Here is an 18,632-nt window from a genome sequence, read left to right as displayed (position 1 = left end):
AAGCAAATAAGCTACTCAGAAACACCACTGTGTTTGAGCAGGAACAGGAAGCGATACTATACCACAGAGCGAGTGAACACCCACATCACGCCGGCCGGACAAGTCACTTTGATAACTTAAAAATGTTATTGTTTGGCTTTTTCAGTGTTTTATTTGTTCATGAGTAAATTGGTTTGGCTGAGATTAAAGTTATTCGATTAGATTAAATTAAATTTAACTCTATTAATCCCTTGGGAGGGTTCCTCCGGGGTTTTCACACAGCTGAATAAACGTCAGACAGAAAACTGATTAAACAGAAGAGTTTACTTCAGCGCCCGGTTATATGTTAGACAGCAAGGAGCAGACGGCTCCTTGCTGAGCTTCACTCCACCGAGTTTCACTCCACCGAGGGAGCTCGTGACGTACTACCCGGCTTTCTTTAGACCGTGAAGGCCGGGTCCTCAGGTGGAAGCAGCCTCTGAATTTGGACACCCCCGCTGTTTCCGGGCCAGCCAATAATAACGGTGATATTTAACGTATTTAACATATTTTATCCGATAAATAAACCCTGTAAAATGTATCCCCCCCCCCCCCCCCCCCCCAACAGCCCTTTTGAATGTCTCCCTAGTATGGCCACAACACCTCACTTTTGGAGCACTTTTTTGCCACATGTATCCAAACCACGTCTCAGCTGTTTGTGGAGGTAAAATAAGTCCACACACGACGCTCAGCCATTGTTGTGAGTGCGCACACCAAGGGGCTGCGAGACATGTATACAGTCGTATTTCGCACATGACTATGAAAAGCGGAAGAGGAAGTAGTTCCTTTGAATGTAGACAATCCGAATGTTATAGTTTCTTTCCACTGTGTTCCTGTTAATGAGTTAACTACAAATTTACTCTAAATTACTAAAATATCGATATTTTCATGTGAGAATCAATTCTAGAACATAAATGACTGGTATCAGAGGAATCGATATTTCAGGATCGATCCGCACATCACTAACACTCAGTAGCACAGGAACAGAGCGGGAGGGAGAGAGAGAGAGAGCCAGGGACAACAACGTCATATTAGAAAGGTATAGTAATCATCCACAACTATTTTCAGTTGCAGATGATAAAGGATTCAGAAAGTTTATTCATGCAGGTCCATATGACAGAGAATGTGCATCTTCTTTTTGTTTTCATATTTTAATTTATATTTAATTGTGTTGTGGTTTGCAGTGTTTTGTGTTGTTTCACTTTCAATTTGTTTAAAAGGAAAAAGCTGAAAATTTAAATAGTTAAAAGTTGAAATGTGAATAGTTGTTTTTTGTATTATATGATTTATTTATTACATTTTATGTGGAGTAAATAAATAAAAGTATATTTACAGTGGCCCCTACAGACAAAACACGTACAAACTTCAAAACAGTTACGAACTCCGAAGCACGTAAAAACTCCAAAACTCCAAAACACGCAAAAACTCCAAAACACGTACAAGCTCCAAAACACGTACAAACTCCAAATCATGCAAAAACTCCAAAACACGTACAAACTCCAAAACGCGTACAAACTCCAAAACACATACAAACTCCAAAACACGTAAAAACTCCAAAACACGTACAAACTCCAAAACACGTACAAACTCCAAAACGCGTACAAACTCCAAAACACATACAAACTCCAAAACACGTACAGACTCCAAAACGCGTACAAACTCCAAAACACGTAAAAACTCCAAAACACGTACAAACTCCAAAACACGTACAAACTCCAAAACACGCAAAAACTCCAAAACACGTACAGACTCCAAAACGCGTACAAACTCCAAAACACGTAAAAACTCCAAAACACGTACAAACTCCAAAACACGTAAAAACTCCAAAACACGCAAAAACTCCAAAACACGTACAGACTCCAAAACGCGTACAAACTCCAAAACACGTACAAACTCCAAAACACGCAAAAACTCCAAAACACGTACAAAGTCCAAAGCACGTACAAAGTCCAAAACACGTAAAAACCCCAAAACACGCACAAACTCCAAAACACGTACAAAGTCCAAAGCACGCAAAAACCCCAAAACACGCAAAAACTCCAAAACACGTACAAAGTCCAAAACACCTACAAAGTCCAAAACACGTAAAAACCCCAAAACACGCACAAACTCCAAAACACACAAAAACTCCAAAACACGTACAAACTCCAAAACACGTACAAAAGACAACAGAAGTGCTCCAGGATGCTAGGGCGCAGTGTTGAGCTTTTGTTACCTAACCCTGATGCACCCGCCAGGGGGAGAGCGGCGGGGTCGGGGGATGCGGGTCCCCCGCGGAGGGACGGAGGGATGGAATGAGGAGGTCGGGGTCGCGAGATCCCCCGAGTGGATGGGGGGGGGGGGGGGGGGGGGAGAGAGAGAGAGAGAGAGAGAGAGAGAGAGAGAGATTGGTGGTCGAGAAACACCCCGGCGAAAGCACAGCGTGTCGCGTGGCGAGACGATAAGACCGTGGATGGCGGGTACTAAGTGTGTCGGGGTTTGGTTACGGAGGCGGCATCCGGGCGCGTGCTGTACTACAACAACAACAACAACAACTCTGGCAACAAGGTGCCAACGTGAAAGAAAAAGACGAAGAAGACAATGTCACGCACTAGACCGTGGGAGCCAAAGAGCACAAAGGTCGGTACAGGTGGACCGCTTTCGCCGGCGGTGTCATCGTCGTCCTCCTCCTCCTCCCGCTCACCATCACCGTCGCCATCACCATCACCATCGCCATCGCCAGCGCGTTTGGCGTACGCGGGGTGGGTTGCGGTCGCTCCGTTGTTGCGACCGGCCACGTTTCGTTATCGAGGGCTAGGGGTCGAGGAAGACCAAGAGCAGCAGCAGCAGCAGCAGCAACAACAACAAGAGGAGAACTCGGAGGAGGAGGAGCAGGAGGAAGAGGAGCAAGAGGCTGAGGGGGACGACGACACGACAGCCTGAACGCTCGCAGACGAGGAGCGCTACCGGGAGGATCGGGAGGAGGAGACCGAGGAAGAGGAGCAAGAGGCCGAGGGGGACGACGACTCGACAGCCCGAACGCTCGCAGACGAGGAGCGCTACTCGGATGATCGGGAGTCGGACGAAAACGATGAGGCGGCGGACCACCAAGGGTACGCGGCCACAGAGGATCACGGTTACGAAATGCCGTTGCAACTTTGCCAGGACGGCGGCTCGCCTCGCGAGCCGAAAGGCCGAGAGGAGGACGAAGAAGAAGCAGGCGCCGAACCGGGGCGGGGGGTTTCGGAGCTTTGGCAAGAGGACGCCGGCCATGCCGCAGGTGGCGTTCATGATCGTGGGCGCGATCGCCGCCGCGGCGCTGTCGGCGAAACTCGCGATGCAGATGTAGCCGATGATTATGACGAAGAAGAAGAAGAAGAAGAAGAAGAAGACTATGAAGAAGACGACGAACACTATGAAGAAAAAGACTGTGGAGGAGAAGGAGGAGGAGAAGAAGAAGAAGAAGACGACGATGACTACGATCTCGACCCGCGAGGACGAGGAGGCCACACCGAAGAGGCCGTGGTGGCGGCGCGAGACGAGGCCTCCTCGTTCATGGCCTACTTCCCGCCGGACATCGAGGACTTGGTGATCGCCATGACCAACCTGGAAGCGGACAGGCGCAGGCCCGCCATCGACGGATGGAAACCCATGGGCTGCGTCGAGTTCCGAGCCTACGTGGGGCTGCTCGTGCTCGCCGGCGTGTACAGGACCCGGGGAGAGGCCTGCGAGAGCCTGTGGGACGCCGAGAGCGGCAGGTCCGTGTTCAGAGCCACGATGCCGCTCAAGACCTTTCGAGCCTACTCGAGCGCGCTGCGCTTCGACGACAGAGAGACCAGACCAGCCAGGCGAGGCGGCGGCGGCGGCGATAGCTACGACAAACTGGCCCCTATCAGAGCCGTGTGGGACGAGTGGTGCGCGAGGTTGCCCGCCATGTACCGCACGGGACCGGAGGTCACCATCGACGAGAGGCTGGTGCCGTTCAGAGGTACGTGGTGTGTGTTGCGTGTGTGTGTGTTGCGTGTGTGTTGCGTGCGGATGAGAGGAGGAAGAGGAGCGGGAACGACGACAACACTAGCTTTCTGCTATTGTCGTCGTCGGGTTCTGCGTTTCTGCTTTTACATGACTTTATCGTCCACGCTTGCACGTGTGTTCTCTGTCAAACTCACGTCTCTCTCTCTCTCTCTCTCTCTCCATCTCTCTCGCCATCAGGAAGGTGTCCGTTCAGACAGTACATGCCCAGCAAACCGGCCAGGTACAGGATCAAGATATGGGTGGCGTGCGACGCGCGTTCCAGCTACGTGTGAAAGATGCAAGTCTACACCGGCAAGCCCGACAAGCGCGGCCCTCCCGAAAAGCACCTGGCCACTCGAGTGGTCGTGGACCTCACCGAGGGATTGACGCCGGGACGCAACGTCACCTGCGACAACTTTTTCACCTCGTGCGAGCTCGCCGACAGGCTCTATCGCGAAAGAGGCCACACCGTGCTGGGCACTCTGCAATCGAACAGGCCCGAGATCCCCAGAGAGCTGCGCTGCGTCAAGGGCAGGGCCGTGGGCTCCGTCGAATCCGTAGTACTCGGCGGCTCCGCGGGACGAGGAGGAGGAGGAGGAGGAGGAGGAGGAGGAGGACAAGGGCCCGACACGATTATCCTCTCCTACGTGGCAAAGAAGAACAAGAACGTGCTGCTCCTCACCACCGCTCCTCGCTACCACCACCACCGCTCATAACACATCATAACACAATCATCATAACACACATATGCCCCGAGGGGGGTCACCAAGACCCCCCCCCCCCCCATCATCATCATCATCATCATAATCATCATCATCATCATCATCAATACCATCCTAATAACAACACACACGCCCCTCGGGGGTCATCACAACCCACGCCCCGAGAACAGGCGGGCGCACAAGGGTTAAAAAATATATATTTTAATATATATGAGTGCTTGTGTATAAATACACAAACAATACACATATTCTTTCAGTTGTGTAATTTAAGTGATTTAGGTAGCTCTGTTTGGAAGTTCACTTAACGCTAGAAATGTGTTTTGGAGTTTGTACCTGCTTTGTCTCTAGGGGCCACCGCATATATTTATATAAAAACATATATAAATAAAACCACTTTTTTGTGCATAATTTTATATTATTGTTATTGATAAATTAATTAAAGCAACAAAACAACCGAAGAGCCTGTTCGGAGCCGAAGGACCCGGATCTTTTTAGTGAGCCGAGCCGAAAGAGCCGGTTCTCTAAAAAGAGCCGGAAATCCCATCACTAGTGTCGCACATAAGGACGCTGTCATAGCCTGTCAGCCACGTTGATTAGTTGCATATATACGAATGTGAATTGCATCATTGGCTGGACTTTGGGATAAGGTGGCATTGTTCTAATCCCATAATTGTTAAAGTTTTAATTTCAATTCAAGTTAGATTTTCTGTGCGCAGAGGCCGTGCCAGCAGTGCGCAATTGTGCACACGCGCAGCTTAGAGGGAACATTGCTCCTGAGTCTACCCTGGGGTGCAGATGGACATTTTTAAATTCATGTATTGAGTGGCCTTGGAAATTGGTACTTTCCAAAAAATAAATTTTGCAGGGATTCAGCCCACAGATAATTGCATTAAATTCTAATTTTGCTGATACATTTGGTTCGAGTAGTTGCAAACTCAAGTCAGGTTGTAGAGTATAGACTGCACTGCATCTACCTGTCATTAGTACCACATTTAGTCACAATGTCAAAATCACAGGTGAAGTGAGTAATCTTGATTATCTTGTCACAATGTTATGTTGTATATTGCTGAAGACCAAGCACATCACCCAAGCATACTCAGTGACGGTGGTCACTTGAACCTGTAAGCAAATACCACTCACCACAAAGAAACATCCCAGGGTTTGGGCCTAGCATCTGCATCACAATCTGATCATGCAATTGATTTGATTTATTCATTATTCCAGTGAGTAATCAGATAAAAACACTTGAGCAATAATAAATATTCAAAACAAACCCTTTGTATTTACATGCCATATTTGATTTTATTCTTTTAAAGAAAACATTTTCTTAAATTAAAAAAACAAAACAACAGATAAATAATTAATTCATTGTCCATCTTAAAATCCTTCAGGTCAGTGGCTCAGAGTACGTGACCTGGCAGGACGTGGACGTGCAGGCCTTGATGGCCTAAATGGGCCAGACTGGCGTCGACCCCAGGCTGCTCGGGTGGAGCACGTCTTAACGGCGTGCAGCCCTCCAACTTGAGCGGAGCAGGTCCTGGCGGTGTGCAGGTCCGTGGCACATGAGCTCAGGTGAAGTGGGACCCACCACCTTGGTTGCTGGAGCAGGTGGCAGTGTGGAGGTCGCAGGAGACTGGACAGGCTCAGCTGAACCCCAGCCTGGTGAAGCAGGATGCTGGCTCTCCTGAGCCTCCAGCTGCCACAGGAAGAAAACACGGCTGTGGAGGATTGGCCATCTTCTTCCTGGGATCTGGTGCAGGTGGCGGGACTGGTCGAGCAACAGCTGCCCCCACCCAAAGAGCAAGTATCGGTGCAGGGATGGGCTGAGTCCTGACCGCCCTCCCCCTAGGAGCCGACGCAGGAGCTCGCTGGGTGCCAGCCACCTCGACCCAAGGAAGAAATATTGGTGCGGGAGAGGACTGGGTCACAGCTGCCCTCGCCCTGGACACAGTTGCAGGGACCCACCAGACACCAGCTGCTTCCACCTGAGAAACGGGCACGGGTACTGAGGAGGACTGGCTTACGATTGTCCTCACCTGGGGAGCTGTTCCTACCTGAGGAACTGGTACAGGTGCGGGGAGGAGCTGCCGAGGGATCAGGGATACAGACGGACAGGGAGAAAGTTCAAGCGGGACTTCAGATAAAAGCAAAGTCTCTTGCGAAACAGTTTTTAGATTCCCAGTCCATACATTCATGTCTGTGACTGATTTGAAGAGACAGAGAGAGCCCCTGGAACACGGAGGCACTAAAACCAAGAAACACCAGGACGGCACAGAGACATTAACAAAATGGTGGCTTCCCTTAGCCAAATTAGTATAAGGCACAGTTCATCCTGTATTTACTGCCCAAAACACCTCTGCTCTTTGCACAGCTGCATTTCTGTGGAGGGTTTATAAACAGCACTCTAGCCTTCCACATCCCAGGACCAATCGGGGCGATCGGAGCACATTCTTGACTTCCAGGCAGATATTGCTTTGGCCTCTCGAGATCTGTGTTCGGCTGCTAGTCTATTCATTACACCGCTACCATATTCCCACGCTGTCCATCTCAATACTGTCATCGTTACTCTAGTCCAATCATCTTCCTGCCTTCTTCTTTGAGTCACAGCCTCCGTTCTGCATGGTTTAAATCTGTGCTCTCTCTTATTCTTCTTTGAGATTCACATGTGTGTTTAGAGAGCGGTACTAAGAGTCCATGACGAATACAAACAGAGGAACATTTTCCTGGGCTTTTGTCCATTGACTGTCTGTGATTCTTGTACCAAGGTCACACTGCCAGGCCTCTCTCAGATAGTCAAGTGTGGCAGTTCCATCCAGTTGTGACAATGCATTGTGAACTTTTGTTATTAGTCCTTTCTTGAGTGGATCAAACTGAAGTAAGTTACCTAAGGCAGAGTCTGGGGGCTGATCTGGAAAAGATGGAAAATGCCTCCTTACAAAGCTTCTGATCTGTAAGTATTTGAAAAAGTCATTACTGTGCAAGTCAAATTTTTCTTGCAGTTTCTGGAATGTGGGAAAACCCTTGTTGATGAATAAATCCTTTATTGAGTGCAGCCCTGTGTGGTTCCATTGGGGAAATGAGATGTTTGAAAGTGATGGTGTGAATGTTGCGTTATTCATGAGTGGAGTTAGTATGGAGGCTTCCTTCCACCCGTAATGTTTCCTTATCTGTGTCCAGATTTTAATTGTATGAGAGATTACAGGATTTTTAAAGTCATGTTTAGGGACACGGAGAGCTGAATAGATCATAGCTTCTAATGAGGAGGGGTAACAGCTTTCATTCTCCATCGTTGTCCAGTCGGCCCCCTTAGTGCACAACCAAAACGACACGGAACGAACATTACATGACCAATAATACAGACGGAAGCATGGCAACCCCATCCCTCCCTGACCTGTCGGTCACTGCAGGTAGCCTTTCTTGATTCTTGGGTTCTTTATGTTCCATATGAAACATGATATTAAGGAGTCTAATTTATTAAAAAAGGCTTTATTAATCACATTAGGAATACACTGAAATAAAATTAAGAATTGGGGAGAATATTCATTCTAACAATGTTTATCCTCCCTGCTAGTGGAATCAGTAGATTGATCCATTTGTCTATGTTATTTTTGGTTTCATCATATAATTTAGAAAGATTATGTTCAAATAAACCATAATTATCCTGAGTGATATTTATTCCAAGATATTGGAACTGATTAGAAACCCGAAATGGTAAGGTATTGAAACTACTTGGGTTACCTATTGCTTTAGAGTTGACTGGGAACAGCACACTTTTAGATAAATTCAATTTGTATCCTGACACTTCTCCAAAATTATGCAAAATTTCCATGATGACTGGGACTGATTTTGCAGGGTTAGAGATATACAGTAGTAAATCATCTGCATAAAGCGAGACTTTATGTTCTGCTTTTCCCCTTCTGATCCTCGCATATTCGTCTGTTGAGTGCAGTAGAAAAGCTAAAGGTTCAATAACTAATGCAAAAAGCAGAGGTGAGAGAGGACAGCCTTGTCTTGTTGAGCGATTCAGATCGAAATAGTCGGAGTGGACATTGTTTGTTTGTACAACACTTTTGGTTGGATGTAGTTTAACCAGAGAAATAAATTTAGGGCCAAATCCGAACCTCGACCCTGTCGAAGGCCTTCTCCGCGTTCAAAGAAAGCAAAATTTCAGGATCAGGATTATGCTTGTCTTGCGTATAGATAATGTTTAATAGTCTTCTAATATTAAAAAACAGCTGCCTGTTTTTAATAAATCCTGTTTGGTCCTGAGACATAATTGTTAGCAGAACCATTTCCAGGCGTGTTGCCAAAATCTTTGCAAGTATCTTATTATCTACATTAATTAAGCTGATCGGTCTATATGAAGCCAGGTCTAAAGGATCTTTTTCTTTTCTATAGATCAAAGAAATTCTTGCCTAATATAGAGTCGGCGGTAGGGCTTTTTTGTCCAGCCCCTCATTATATACTTCTAGTAACAGGGGTGAGATATGGTCTTTAAAGGCCTTGTAGAATTCCGAAGTATAACCGTCTGGACCCGGAGCCTTGGAGTTCTGTAAATTATCTATTGCTTGCTGTATCTCTTGTATAGTTATGGGTTTTTCGAGTTGTTCTACTTTGTCTGGGTTGATCACAGGTACACTAAACTTATTAAAGAACATCTCAAATAGTGCGGGGTTCTTTTTTGATTTGATATAAGTCTGCATAGAAACTTTTGAATGTGCTATTTAACTCCTTTGGGTCCCTCGTTATTTGTCCCGTATTGGTGCGAATTTCTGTGATCAATCTTGTTGCTGCTTGTCTCTTGATTTGTTGTGCTAGAACTTTACCCATCCTTTCCCCCTGTTCATAATATTTATATTTTGCCCTGGTTAGAAGCTTGACTGTTATACATCGATTCTAAATCAGCTTGCAGGGACAGTTTCTTCTTGTGCCGCGCCGTGTGTTGTCTGTCTACTTCCTGTATCTTGTCTTTTATACAACTTTCTTCTTCTCTTTGTTGTATATTCATTAAACTCTTCCGCGAAATTAACTGCCCCCAAATATACGCTTTTAGCACTTCTCACAAGGTAGACCTGGTGATATCTGGAGTGTTGTTAGTTGACAGGTAAAAATCAATTTGGTTCTTACAGTCTTCTATCCCCTGTTTATTTATTTATTTTATAATAAACTATTATCAAATCTCCATATCTTTGTTGTGTGATTGTACCACATTAGGATTCTGAGCTCTCCACGGGTCAATTATTCCATAATTTCCCATAAATTCCTGGATGGCCTTAGCTGATTTAGATATTTTGGCTGGTCTACTTGATGATCTATCAAGGTTAGTATTTAACACCAAGTTAAAATCACCTCCTATGATTAATTGATGAGTGTCGATATCCGGAAGCTTTGATATTAACGACCGTATAAATTGCTCATCGTCCACATTTGGAGCGTAAATGTTTACTAACGTAACTAAATGACCATAAAGTTTGCCAGTTACGATAACATATCTACCCTGAGTGTCTGGTAGTATTTTTGCTGCTGTAAATGGTACTGATTTTTTGATCAGTATGGCTGTGCCTCTGCTTCCTGCATTAAACGTAGAGTGAAATATTTGTTCTATCCATTTGCATCGTAATCTGTTGTGCTCTTGTACTTTTAGACGCGTTTCTTGCAAAAAGATTATGTCCGCATTTACTGTTGTTAAGTGAGCTAAAATGTTTCCTCGTTTCACTGGTCCTCTGAGTCCCCTACAGTTCCATGTTATAAAGTTGACAAGATTTTGTTGCGCTCTTTCAGCAGAGGTGCCAATAGTTATTAGCTGTTACTGAATGGTTGATGGATCTTACTCTGAGCTTTCTAAATGTGATCCTATGAAATTCACAACTTGAACCAAACTAAAGAACAACCTCATGAACTCAAACCAGAACCCTTTCTTCATTTGCAGCAAAACTGAGCTGCAAATGGAAAAGAAAAGAAAAACACTTTTTGTCCAGCTTTTCACAGGCTGTAGACATCAGACTTTGTTTTTTTTTTTTTTTTGCCTGTCCCGTTTGGCTCCTTTGCCATCAGAATTATTGTCTAAAGGCGAAGAAAGATGCCCAACGGATTTTCTTTACCAAATTGACCATCCCAGCTTTGCCGTAATGGTCCATTTGATTCACCTTTTATTCTTTATTTTATTTTCACTTGCTGAACACGGGACAGACTTGACTGGGGGAAAGAAAAGGGAGAAAGAAAGAGGGAAAGAAAAACAGTTGAGAAGAGGGACGGGGGAGAAGGGCAAAAAACAAAAAACAGAATAAGCAAAAAAAAAAAAAAAAAGAAAAAAAAATACATGTATCGATCACCTGGATCACCTGTTGAGAAAGAAAAAAGAAAACAAGCAGAAGAAAACGAGAGTAATACAATAAACAACATCACAATGATATATGGGAATATGACAGTAAATACTAAATATTAAACACTATTGTGCAGCACGCAAGATCGACAGCACAGTGTGCATTGAGGCAGGAGCCAAAAAGGGTGTAGTTTGTGTGTGTGATCACCCGTGTGCACACCTGTGAGCATGGACGCGCTTGTTTTCTTAAAAGGTTCCCTCATGTAATGATCTGCTAGAGGGTGTGGGGGGGCCACTGCCCCGTCCTCCAGGGCATGAAGCAGGTATGGAGGAGATCAAAACTCCAGACATCCAGAGGCCCCCAGAACACAAGAGACCAAGGAAGACCAACAGATGGGCAGCCGTGCCACTGTCCCAGAAAGAGCTGAGGAGAGTCCCAGATGAGGGGACACCCAGCAGCCACGGAGCAGAAGCCAGGGGGGGTTGCAGCGACGTGCCCGTGAGCTCCGCCGGCAGCCAGCTGTGCCTGAGTGACCGAGCCCCAGGCCGAGAGGCCGGGGGCACCCCACCTCCGAAGTGGCCCAAGCGAGCCCCAGGCTCCAGGCCCCGATAAGCAGCCGCCAAGGAGTGAGCCGGTGTGCACCCGGACGCCCACCCCCGGACACAAAGAACCACCAACGCACCGATGTCTGAGGGAGTCCGCCCCCGGCAGGGGAAGTGGTGGGGGGAGATAGGCCTCCAAACCTTGGAGGGCCTGAGCTGTCCTCAGAGAGGTGGCGTCTGATACCCAACCTGACATATGGACACAGACATACAGGCACACACAGATACAAACATCCATTCCCACCCTCATGCTCTCATATGCACTTACTCCACACTTAACCAACGTGGAGACAGACATAAAGAGACGCTGTACACACAATCACACTCCCCAAGCGTACTCTACAAACCGGGTCTAGGTACCCTTGCCCCTGGAGGGGGGAACTGCACCCAGACCCAGGTTGTGTTACCCTTTTTCCCTGCGGTGGGGAGAAGCAGACCGCCCCGACTCCGCAGCAGCAGGGAGGCCCCACATTCCGGACCCCAGTCGCACGGCCAACTCCTCCTCCTAGCCCCCCTGCTCCAGCAGACCGCAGAGAACGAGGGTGAGAGAAGACTCCCAACCTCCCTCCACCCGCTCATTGTAGTGTTGATGTATGTGTGTTCTAAGGTGCATTTAAAACCCAGGAGGGAATGGAGCTACCTGCCAGAGAGCAGCAGGTAAGCGCATAGTCCCTCCTGCTAGCCCTCAATGTCTACGTGTATTTAAAATTGAGAGGTGGGCAACGACGCCAGGGGTGAGGTGTACACCCTGATGGTAATTGAGATTCCGTGTAGCGTGCCCACCCCCAAGATCCTATATGTATGTGTAATGAGAGTGTGAGTAATGTGAATGTCTAAGTTGCGGGATAAAATTGAGGCAGAGGCAGCCAGAAGGGGACAGGGGGGGGGGGGGGGGGGGGGGGTTACCTCCTCTGCACCCTGGTGACACACCCCTACTCCAAGGCCCTGCATGTGTGGGTGGTTGTGGTGGAGCGGGAAGAGGGAGGCAGCTGGAGATGGGGAGGGAAGGAAGGGAGGGGCAAGTGACCCCTCCCTGGGGCCAGCTCCCCCGCTGACCCCAGTAGGCACCCCCATACTCCGCGACCCGCCAGAGAAGGGGGGCCCAGGCCCATCCGAACCGGGGCCCAGTGCAGCGGCGCCGCCCGGCCCCACAGAGCCCGGGGCAGTCCACCCAACCCCACCACAGAGAAAACTGCACCCACCCCATCATCCACTCATCTTCCAGACTACATAAGACAATAGACGCCCAGGCTGAGATCTTCCTCCACCTCTCCTGTATCTCCCCCTCTTGCAGAGAGAGTTCCTGAGAGAGGAAAGCTCCTGCAAGATGTGACAACCCCCCCCCCCCCCCCACCCCCCACACCAGTTGAAGAGCCCCCCAGGTGGCTCGGCGCACCGGCGGCACCCCGCGCCAGTGGTGGGCCCCCATATACCCACCGGCCCACAACCCCGGCAACACACCAACCAGGACCCAGGCCCCCGAGGCCCGGCCAGGGCCCCAGGCCAGAGCCGGAGCGCCCCCAGAACCTCACGCCCGTCCCGGACCCACCCAGGGGCAGCCAGGCAACCAGGTCAGTAACCCCCGTCCGTCAGCACAGACCCTCCCCTAGCCCCGCTGCACGTAGCTACGAGGAAACCGTCACCTAAGAGCCAACAGAGCCCCTAATTGGCCATGACCGCTACCCCGGGTTGAGCCCCCCAAGGAAGATGTTCCCGAGGAACCCCTCGACGCCCTAAGCCTGACCCTACCCCCACACCAATCACAACAGTGAAGGCGAGACCAAAATATGACCCCCCACCCCCACTAGGTGATGGAGCTGATCAGAGGAGCCCAGAGCGATTGATCTGATGTGGTGGCAGAGGCTGTATCAAGACTAATGTAATCTAATAGATAATTTCTATATTGGTTAGAATTAAGATTGTTTTTATTTTTCCAGTTCATGAGGACTGTTTTCTTGGCTATGCATAGGGCAGTGAAAACCATATGGGCTATATTCTTTTCTGAAGTGACATTATCTAAGCTGCCCAACAAACACACTAAGGGGGAAGTTGGAATGTTACATTTCAGACACTTTGATAAGTCTTCACATATCTCGCGCCAAAACATCTGAACTGGTGGACAGAACCAAAGAGCATGGATATAATTGTCCGGTGAATTGGTTTGGCAGTGTGAGCAGTTGTTGGTAGATGCAAAGCCCATCTTGAACATCCGATGACCTGTATAGTGCACTCTATGTAGTATTTTGTATTGAATTAATTGAAGACTGGGATTTTTGATTAGATGAAAGGTTTTTAAGCAAATCTGAGACCAGAAGTTTTGGTCTAAGTTAACTGATAAATCCGCTTCCCATTTTGCAATAGGAAGTGATATTGATTCATCTATTTTAGAAAGCATTCTGTATATTTTGGATAGTAATTTGGGGGTTTTAAGAGTAAAAAATTGAACCACACTTGGTGGTGTTTGTAGTTCAACTTGACCTGGTTTAAATTTCTTTTTTATTATGGATTTAATTTGTTGATATTCTAAAAATCTTTTCTTGTTGATCCCATATTGTGTAACTAGTCTGTCAAATGAAATAAATTCTGTTCCTTCTAGTATATGTTCTACATATTTGATTCCTTTACCATTCCAATCTGAAAAGTTTATCATATTATTGTTTTGTAATATGTCAGGGTTGTTCCAGATAGGTGTACGTTTGCATGGGATTAATGAAGACTCTGTCAACTTCAGAAACTCCCACCATGCTGTCAGAGAAGAGCTGATGTTGATGCTTTTGAAGCATTCATGTCGTTGGATGTTTGAGCTGATAAATGGTAGATCTGAAATCTCTAAATTATTGCAAAGTGCTTGTTCTACATCTAGCCAAGGTTCATCTAAAAGGGTATGTTTTAGCCATCCTGAGATAAACTGAAGCCTGTTGGCTAAGAAGTAGTGCTGAAAGTTAGGTAGTTCTAATCCTCCTTTATCCTTGGTCTTTTGTAGTGTTTTTAAGCTTATACGTGGGGGCTTATTTTTCCAAAGGAATTTGGACATATATGAATCTAGAGATCTGAACCAATCTTGCGGCGGTTTAGTTGGGATCATTGAGAATAAATAATTTATTTTTGGTAATACCATCATTTTTATAGCAGCAACCCTTCCCATGAGTGATATGGGTAGACATTTCCATCTAGCCAGATCACCTTCTACTTTCTTTAAAAGTGGGGTATGGTTTAATTTAGTTAGATCTGCAAGCTTGGGAGAAATATTAATACCTAAATATTTTATATTTCCCGATTGCAGTGGAGTAGAAGAGGAATTATGGAAGCAGCAATTAATAGGAAGGACTGTAGATTTTGACCAGTTAATTGAGTAATCTGATATTCTTGCAAAAGAGTTTATCAATTCAATCACCCTGATGTAGACATCAGACTTACCGCCAAACTCCTTAAGATTGTCTATTATTATATACTATTCCCTCCCGGGTCATATTGTTTGTAGAGATGGCACCCACTATCCCTCCTTGTCGGTAGATGTGGCTGGACTCTGGACGTGGGTACTGACAAACTCTGCTTTGCACGGATCTGTGAATGAGTGCTTGGCATTGTTCACCGTTATAGTCAGCTTCGCGGGGTAGTACAGACTTCCGCAGTTTCCCTTTCACGGGGTAGAATGATGTTCGACGTTTGCTGACCTTGGGATTCATGTCAGGGAAGATGTGTACAGGTATTTCTTTGTAGAAGAGGCGACCTTTTTCCCTGGACAATCGCAGAATCTTCTCTCTGTCAGTGTAGTAGTACAGGTGTGACGCCCACAAGTGTATGGTCACAATTGTAAATTTTTTGTGAATTGTTTTGATGTAAAAGACCTGATTTTATGGTGGTATGCACTTTTCATTTAGAGTTATGGACAATGTAATTGCGTGGCCTCAGACGAGGAAGAGCCTGCAGACCGAACGCAACTGATGTCTCCTGTCTCTGCTTTTCTGTTAAAAAACAGTTTAAAAACAGACCCCATCGAAGGCCTGTAACACTAACTACACAGAGTCACTGACTCCAAAACTGCCTCTCTACCTGTAAAGTATTTCATTATTTTCAGTTGCATTTGCATATGAAAGGAATAGTGAGCGCAGAACCCAAATCCAGGATAAAGAGGTTCAGTGAATGTGGTGTTGAAGGTGTGGAGGTGGATCAGAGAGTCAGAGGAGACTCTGTAGAAGGACAGAGTGCCAGCAGGACAGTCCACACACACTGCTGCTCTGTTAGAGACAGAGGAGGAGGAGGAGGAGGATGTGTTTCGTTTATTGTGCCACACAGAGGAATAATGATCAGAGCAGAAAAGACTCCAGGACTGATCATTTCCACCAAACACACACTCATCACTCCTTCCTTTCCTTTTCATTCCTCTGTAACTCACTGATATCCAAGCCCTCCTCGTCCACTCGACCTCCCAGTAACAGCGACCAGTCAGACCATCTCTACACAGCAGCTGTTCACAAACATCAAATCTGTCTGGATGATCAGGATATGACTGAACCTCCTCCACATGTGTCACCTTCCTGTTGTTGTCAGACAGTTGGAGCTTTGTGTTCACTGTGTTTGTGTCGATTGTGAGTTGACAGGAATCTGATGGAGAGAACAAACACAATCCAGCTGCAGTTATTGATCCATCATCTGTTCATTGATTGACACTTTGATGATGACTCCTGACATGATGAAGATGGTTGAATGTGTGCTGCTTTGTTTTCATGAATCCCATTAAAAACACACTTACACTTCCTCAGACCTGGTCTCAACCATCGGACTCCAGCAGGCTCCACCCTGAAAGGAGGAGGGGGGTCAGAGCAGCACAGTCAGCATGCACACATGGACATTACATGGCTCTCATACACACACTGTTACACACTGATAAAGGAACAGTCCAACATTTTGACACATAAATGTTTCAACTTCAAAAGAGCAAAACTCATAATCACATCACATTTAATCTCCTTTATTAAGCACGATGTCCAGGGAGCATTGACATGTGCCACAGTCAAGGTTCAACACACTGTGACATTCATGCTGTCAGGGAGTGGCTGCATATTAAATGTAAAGACTGGGACTGGCTACAAAAACTGATTCAGTACAGGTAGAGTGCAGCAGCCAGTGCATCACATATTTTGAGCTAATGCAGCGGTCATCACACCACATACTGCTTTCTATGTAAAGGAGCCTTCATTCTCAGATTAGGGCTGTTTGTGACCATAAAGTCTGTCTCACAAGGGCAGCCACTGGTCCAGGCGAGGAGGCCTCCACAGTGGGATGTCTGAGGGTGCAGACATGGGTGAAGTTAGGACCAGGTGCCAGTGGACCTGTGGACCTCTGGAGATAGGAGTTATTGTTTCACTCCACCAAAAGCTGGAGAGGAAGATGTTTATTAATAATCCTTCTAATTAATAAATGCTCTGTAGAGCAAATTTGTTGAAGGTAAACAAACATAAATGATGGAAACAGCATCAACCAATCACAATGCTGCACTCTTGCAGGAGGAGGTTGTGATTTGATGCATGTGATGAATATATTTATTTCTTATTCTCCTAACAGGAAAATGATCTTTTATTTTTGTATATTTATACTAACATAAGTGCATGTAAAGGCTCGTCATCTTGATTTATTTATTCAGAAATGATATCAAACAATAATACAGGGAAACCCTGAATTAAATGACACAATTCTTGGTCATTGATGGTTACAGCTAACAGTGTCTCTGGGACCACTTTTGACAGCATTTGACTGAAGTGCTGGTTGGCTGCAGGGCCACCATGAAGGCTCTTTCTGGAGCTCTCAGTGCTGCAACACATATCCTGCAGTGCAGGCTGCAGGGTAACAGGACCAGTGGTTGTTAGTGCTACATCCACTTTACAGTCAAAAACACCCACTAGTCTGGGCCTAACACCCAACCGGTGACCCGGTTTCCTCCACCAGCTCCATCCCTTTGTTTCTTAATCTCTTCTTTCTGTTGGAATGATTATTTCTTATTATAATTATAATTTTAAGGTTGATCGACCAAAGTTCACTTTGACTGCATTCTGTTTTTCTGTTGTTTTCCACTAACTATTATCACAAAGTCCAGAAGATCAATTTGATATTTTAGCACAAACAAGTTTCAGTAGTAAACGCTCAGAAGCAGCAAACTAGCAGTGCAAAATAGCCCATTTTAGTAGGTGGCCAGTTAAGTTGAGTGACCTAGTAATCCATTTACTTTTACTAATATGTTTTTCTAAGCTGGGGAAACAACTTCCCCCTAATTCTAGTTCATGCTGGGCCAGGCTAAACATGTCCTGGACATGGTCTCTGCACACAGATAAAACTTAAAATAAATAAAGAGAGTGAAAATGTCAGTTCCTTTCCAGAGATCAGTTTGAACAGGCTGCACCGTTGTTGCTGACAGAGATTTTGTCCTTTGAGACCCCATACAGACATCTACTGTTTAAGTTAGACCAGAAATGGGAAAAATGTTCCTATATGTGTGATTGTTCAAATAACACTGGTTTCCAGCATTAAGTAATCAGACAGAGCCAGTTTCCTCATCTATCAGACACTGTTTGTGGCTGTAACAGCCATCTACATACCTCAGAGTGTCCAGTCTTTGCTGCTCAAGCATCTTCACTCCTGCCTCTCCTGGGTTATTGTAGCTCGGTCCAGCTCTTTCAGATGGGAAGAACTGGAGCTAAAAGCTGAGACCAGAGACTTGCAACCTTCCCCTGTGATCAGGCAGCCTGACAGCCTGCAGACATGACAAATACTCTTAGAGAATAGCAAAATAGCTAAATGCTAACAGGAAATTGCAGCCAAAAATGAAACAGGAGTTAAAAATAGCCATTAGTCAATCTAAACCTTAGATTGTAAACCTCTAAACCTCATCTACTGATCATTTCAAGAACGCTGACCTGAGTGTTTCCAGTTCACAATATGGACTTTTCAGTCCAGAAGACAAAACTTTCACTCCAGAG

The 18,632-nt window shown here is 46.2% G+C and overlaps 1 protein-coding gene across 1 annotated transcript; it reads right to left on the bottom strand.

The window, feature by feature from the left end:
• Window positions 1-15,670: 15,670 nt before the first annotated feature.
• LOC148096861 (stonustoxin subunit alpha-like) lies at window positions 15,671-18,283 on the bottom strand. The gene is made up of 3 exons (XM_087834675.1): window positions 18,252-18,283; window positions 16,412-16,458; window positions 15,671-16,263 (listed from the first exon to the last, which is right to left on the bottom strand). The coding sequence occupies exons 1-3, from the start codon at window positions 18,281-18,283 to the stop codon at window positions 15,671-15,673; spliced, it is 672 nt and encodes a 223-aa protein (XP_087690801.1).
• Window positions 18,284-18,632: the final 349 nt, after the last annotated feature.

Source organism: Neolamprologus brichardi, chromosome 22 (genome assembly GCF_056152115.1).
Source record: "Neolamprologus brichardi isolate AB-2024 chromosome 22, ASM5615211v1, whole genome shotgun sequence".
NCBI lineage: Eukaryota > Metazoa > Chordata > Actinopteri > Cichliformes > Cichlidae > Neolamprologus > Neolamprologus brichardi.
This window is presented reverse-complemented; position numbering and strand designations above follow the sequence as displayed.

What these genes read in the sequence shown, in the direction of transcription:
- LOC148096861 (XM_087834675.1), bottom strand. Translation starts at nt 18,283, where the DNA reads ATGCTTGAGCAGCAAAGACTGGACACTCTGAG. An exon ending in CAAAGACTGGACACTCTGAG is followed by an intron (nt 16,459 to 18,251) that starts GTATGTAGATGG and finishes TCCTCCTTTCAG; the next exon opens with GGTGGAGCCTGCTGGAGTCC. An exon ending in GAGACCAGGTCTGAGGAAGT is followed by an intron (nt 16,264 to 16,411) that starts GTAAGTGTGTTT and finishes TCTCTCCATCAG; the next exon opens with ATTCCTGTCAACTCACAATC.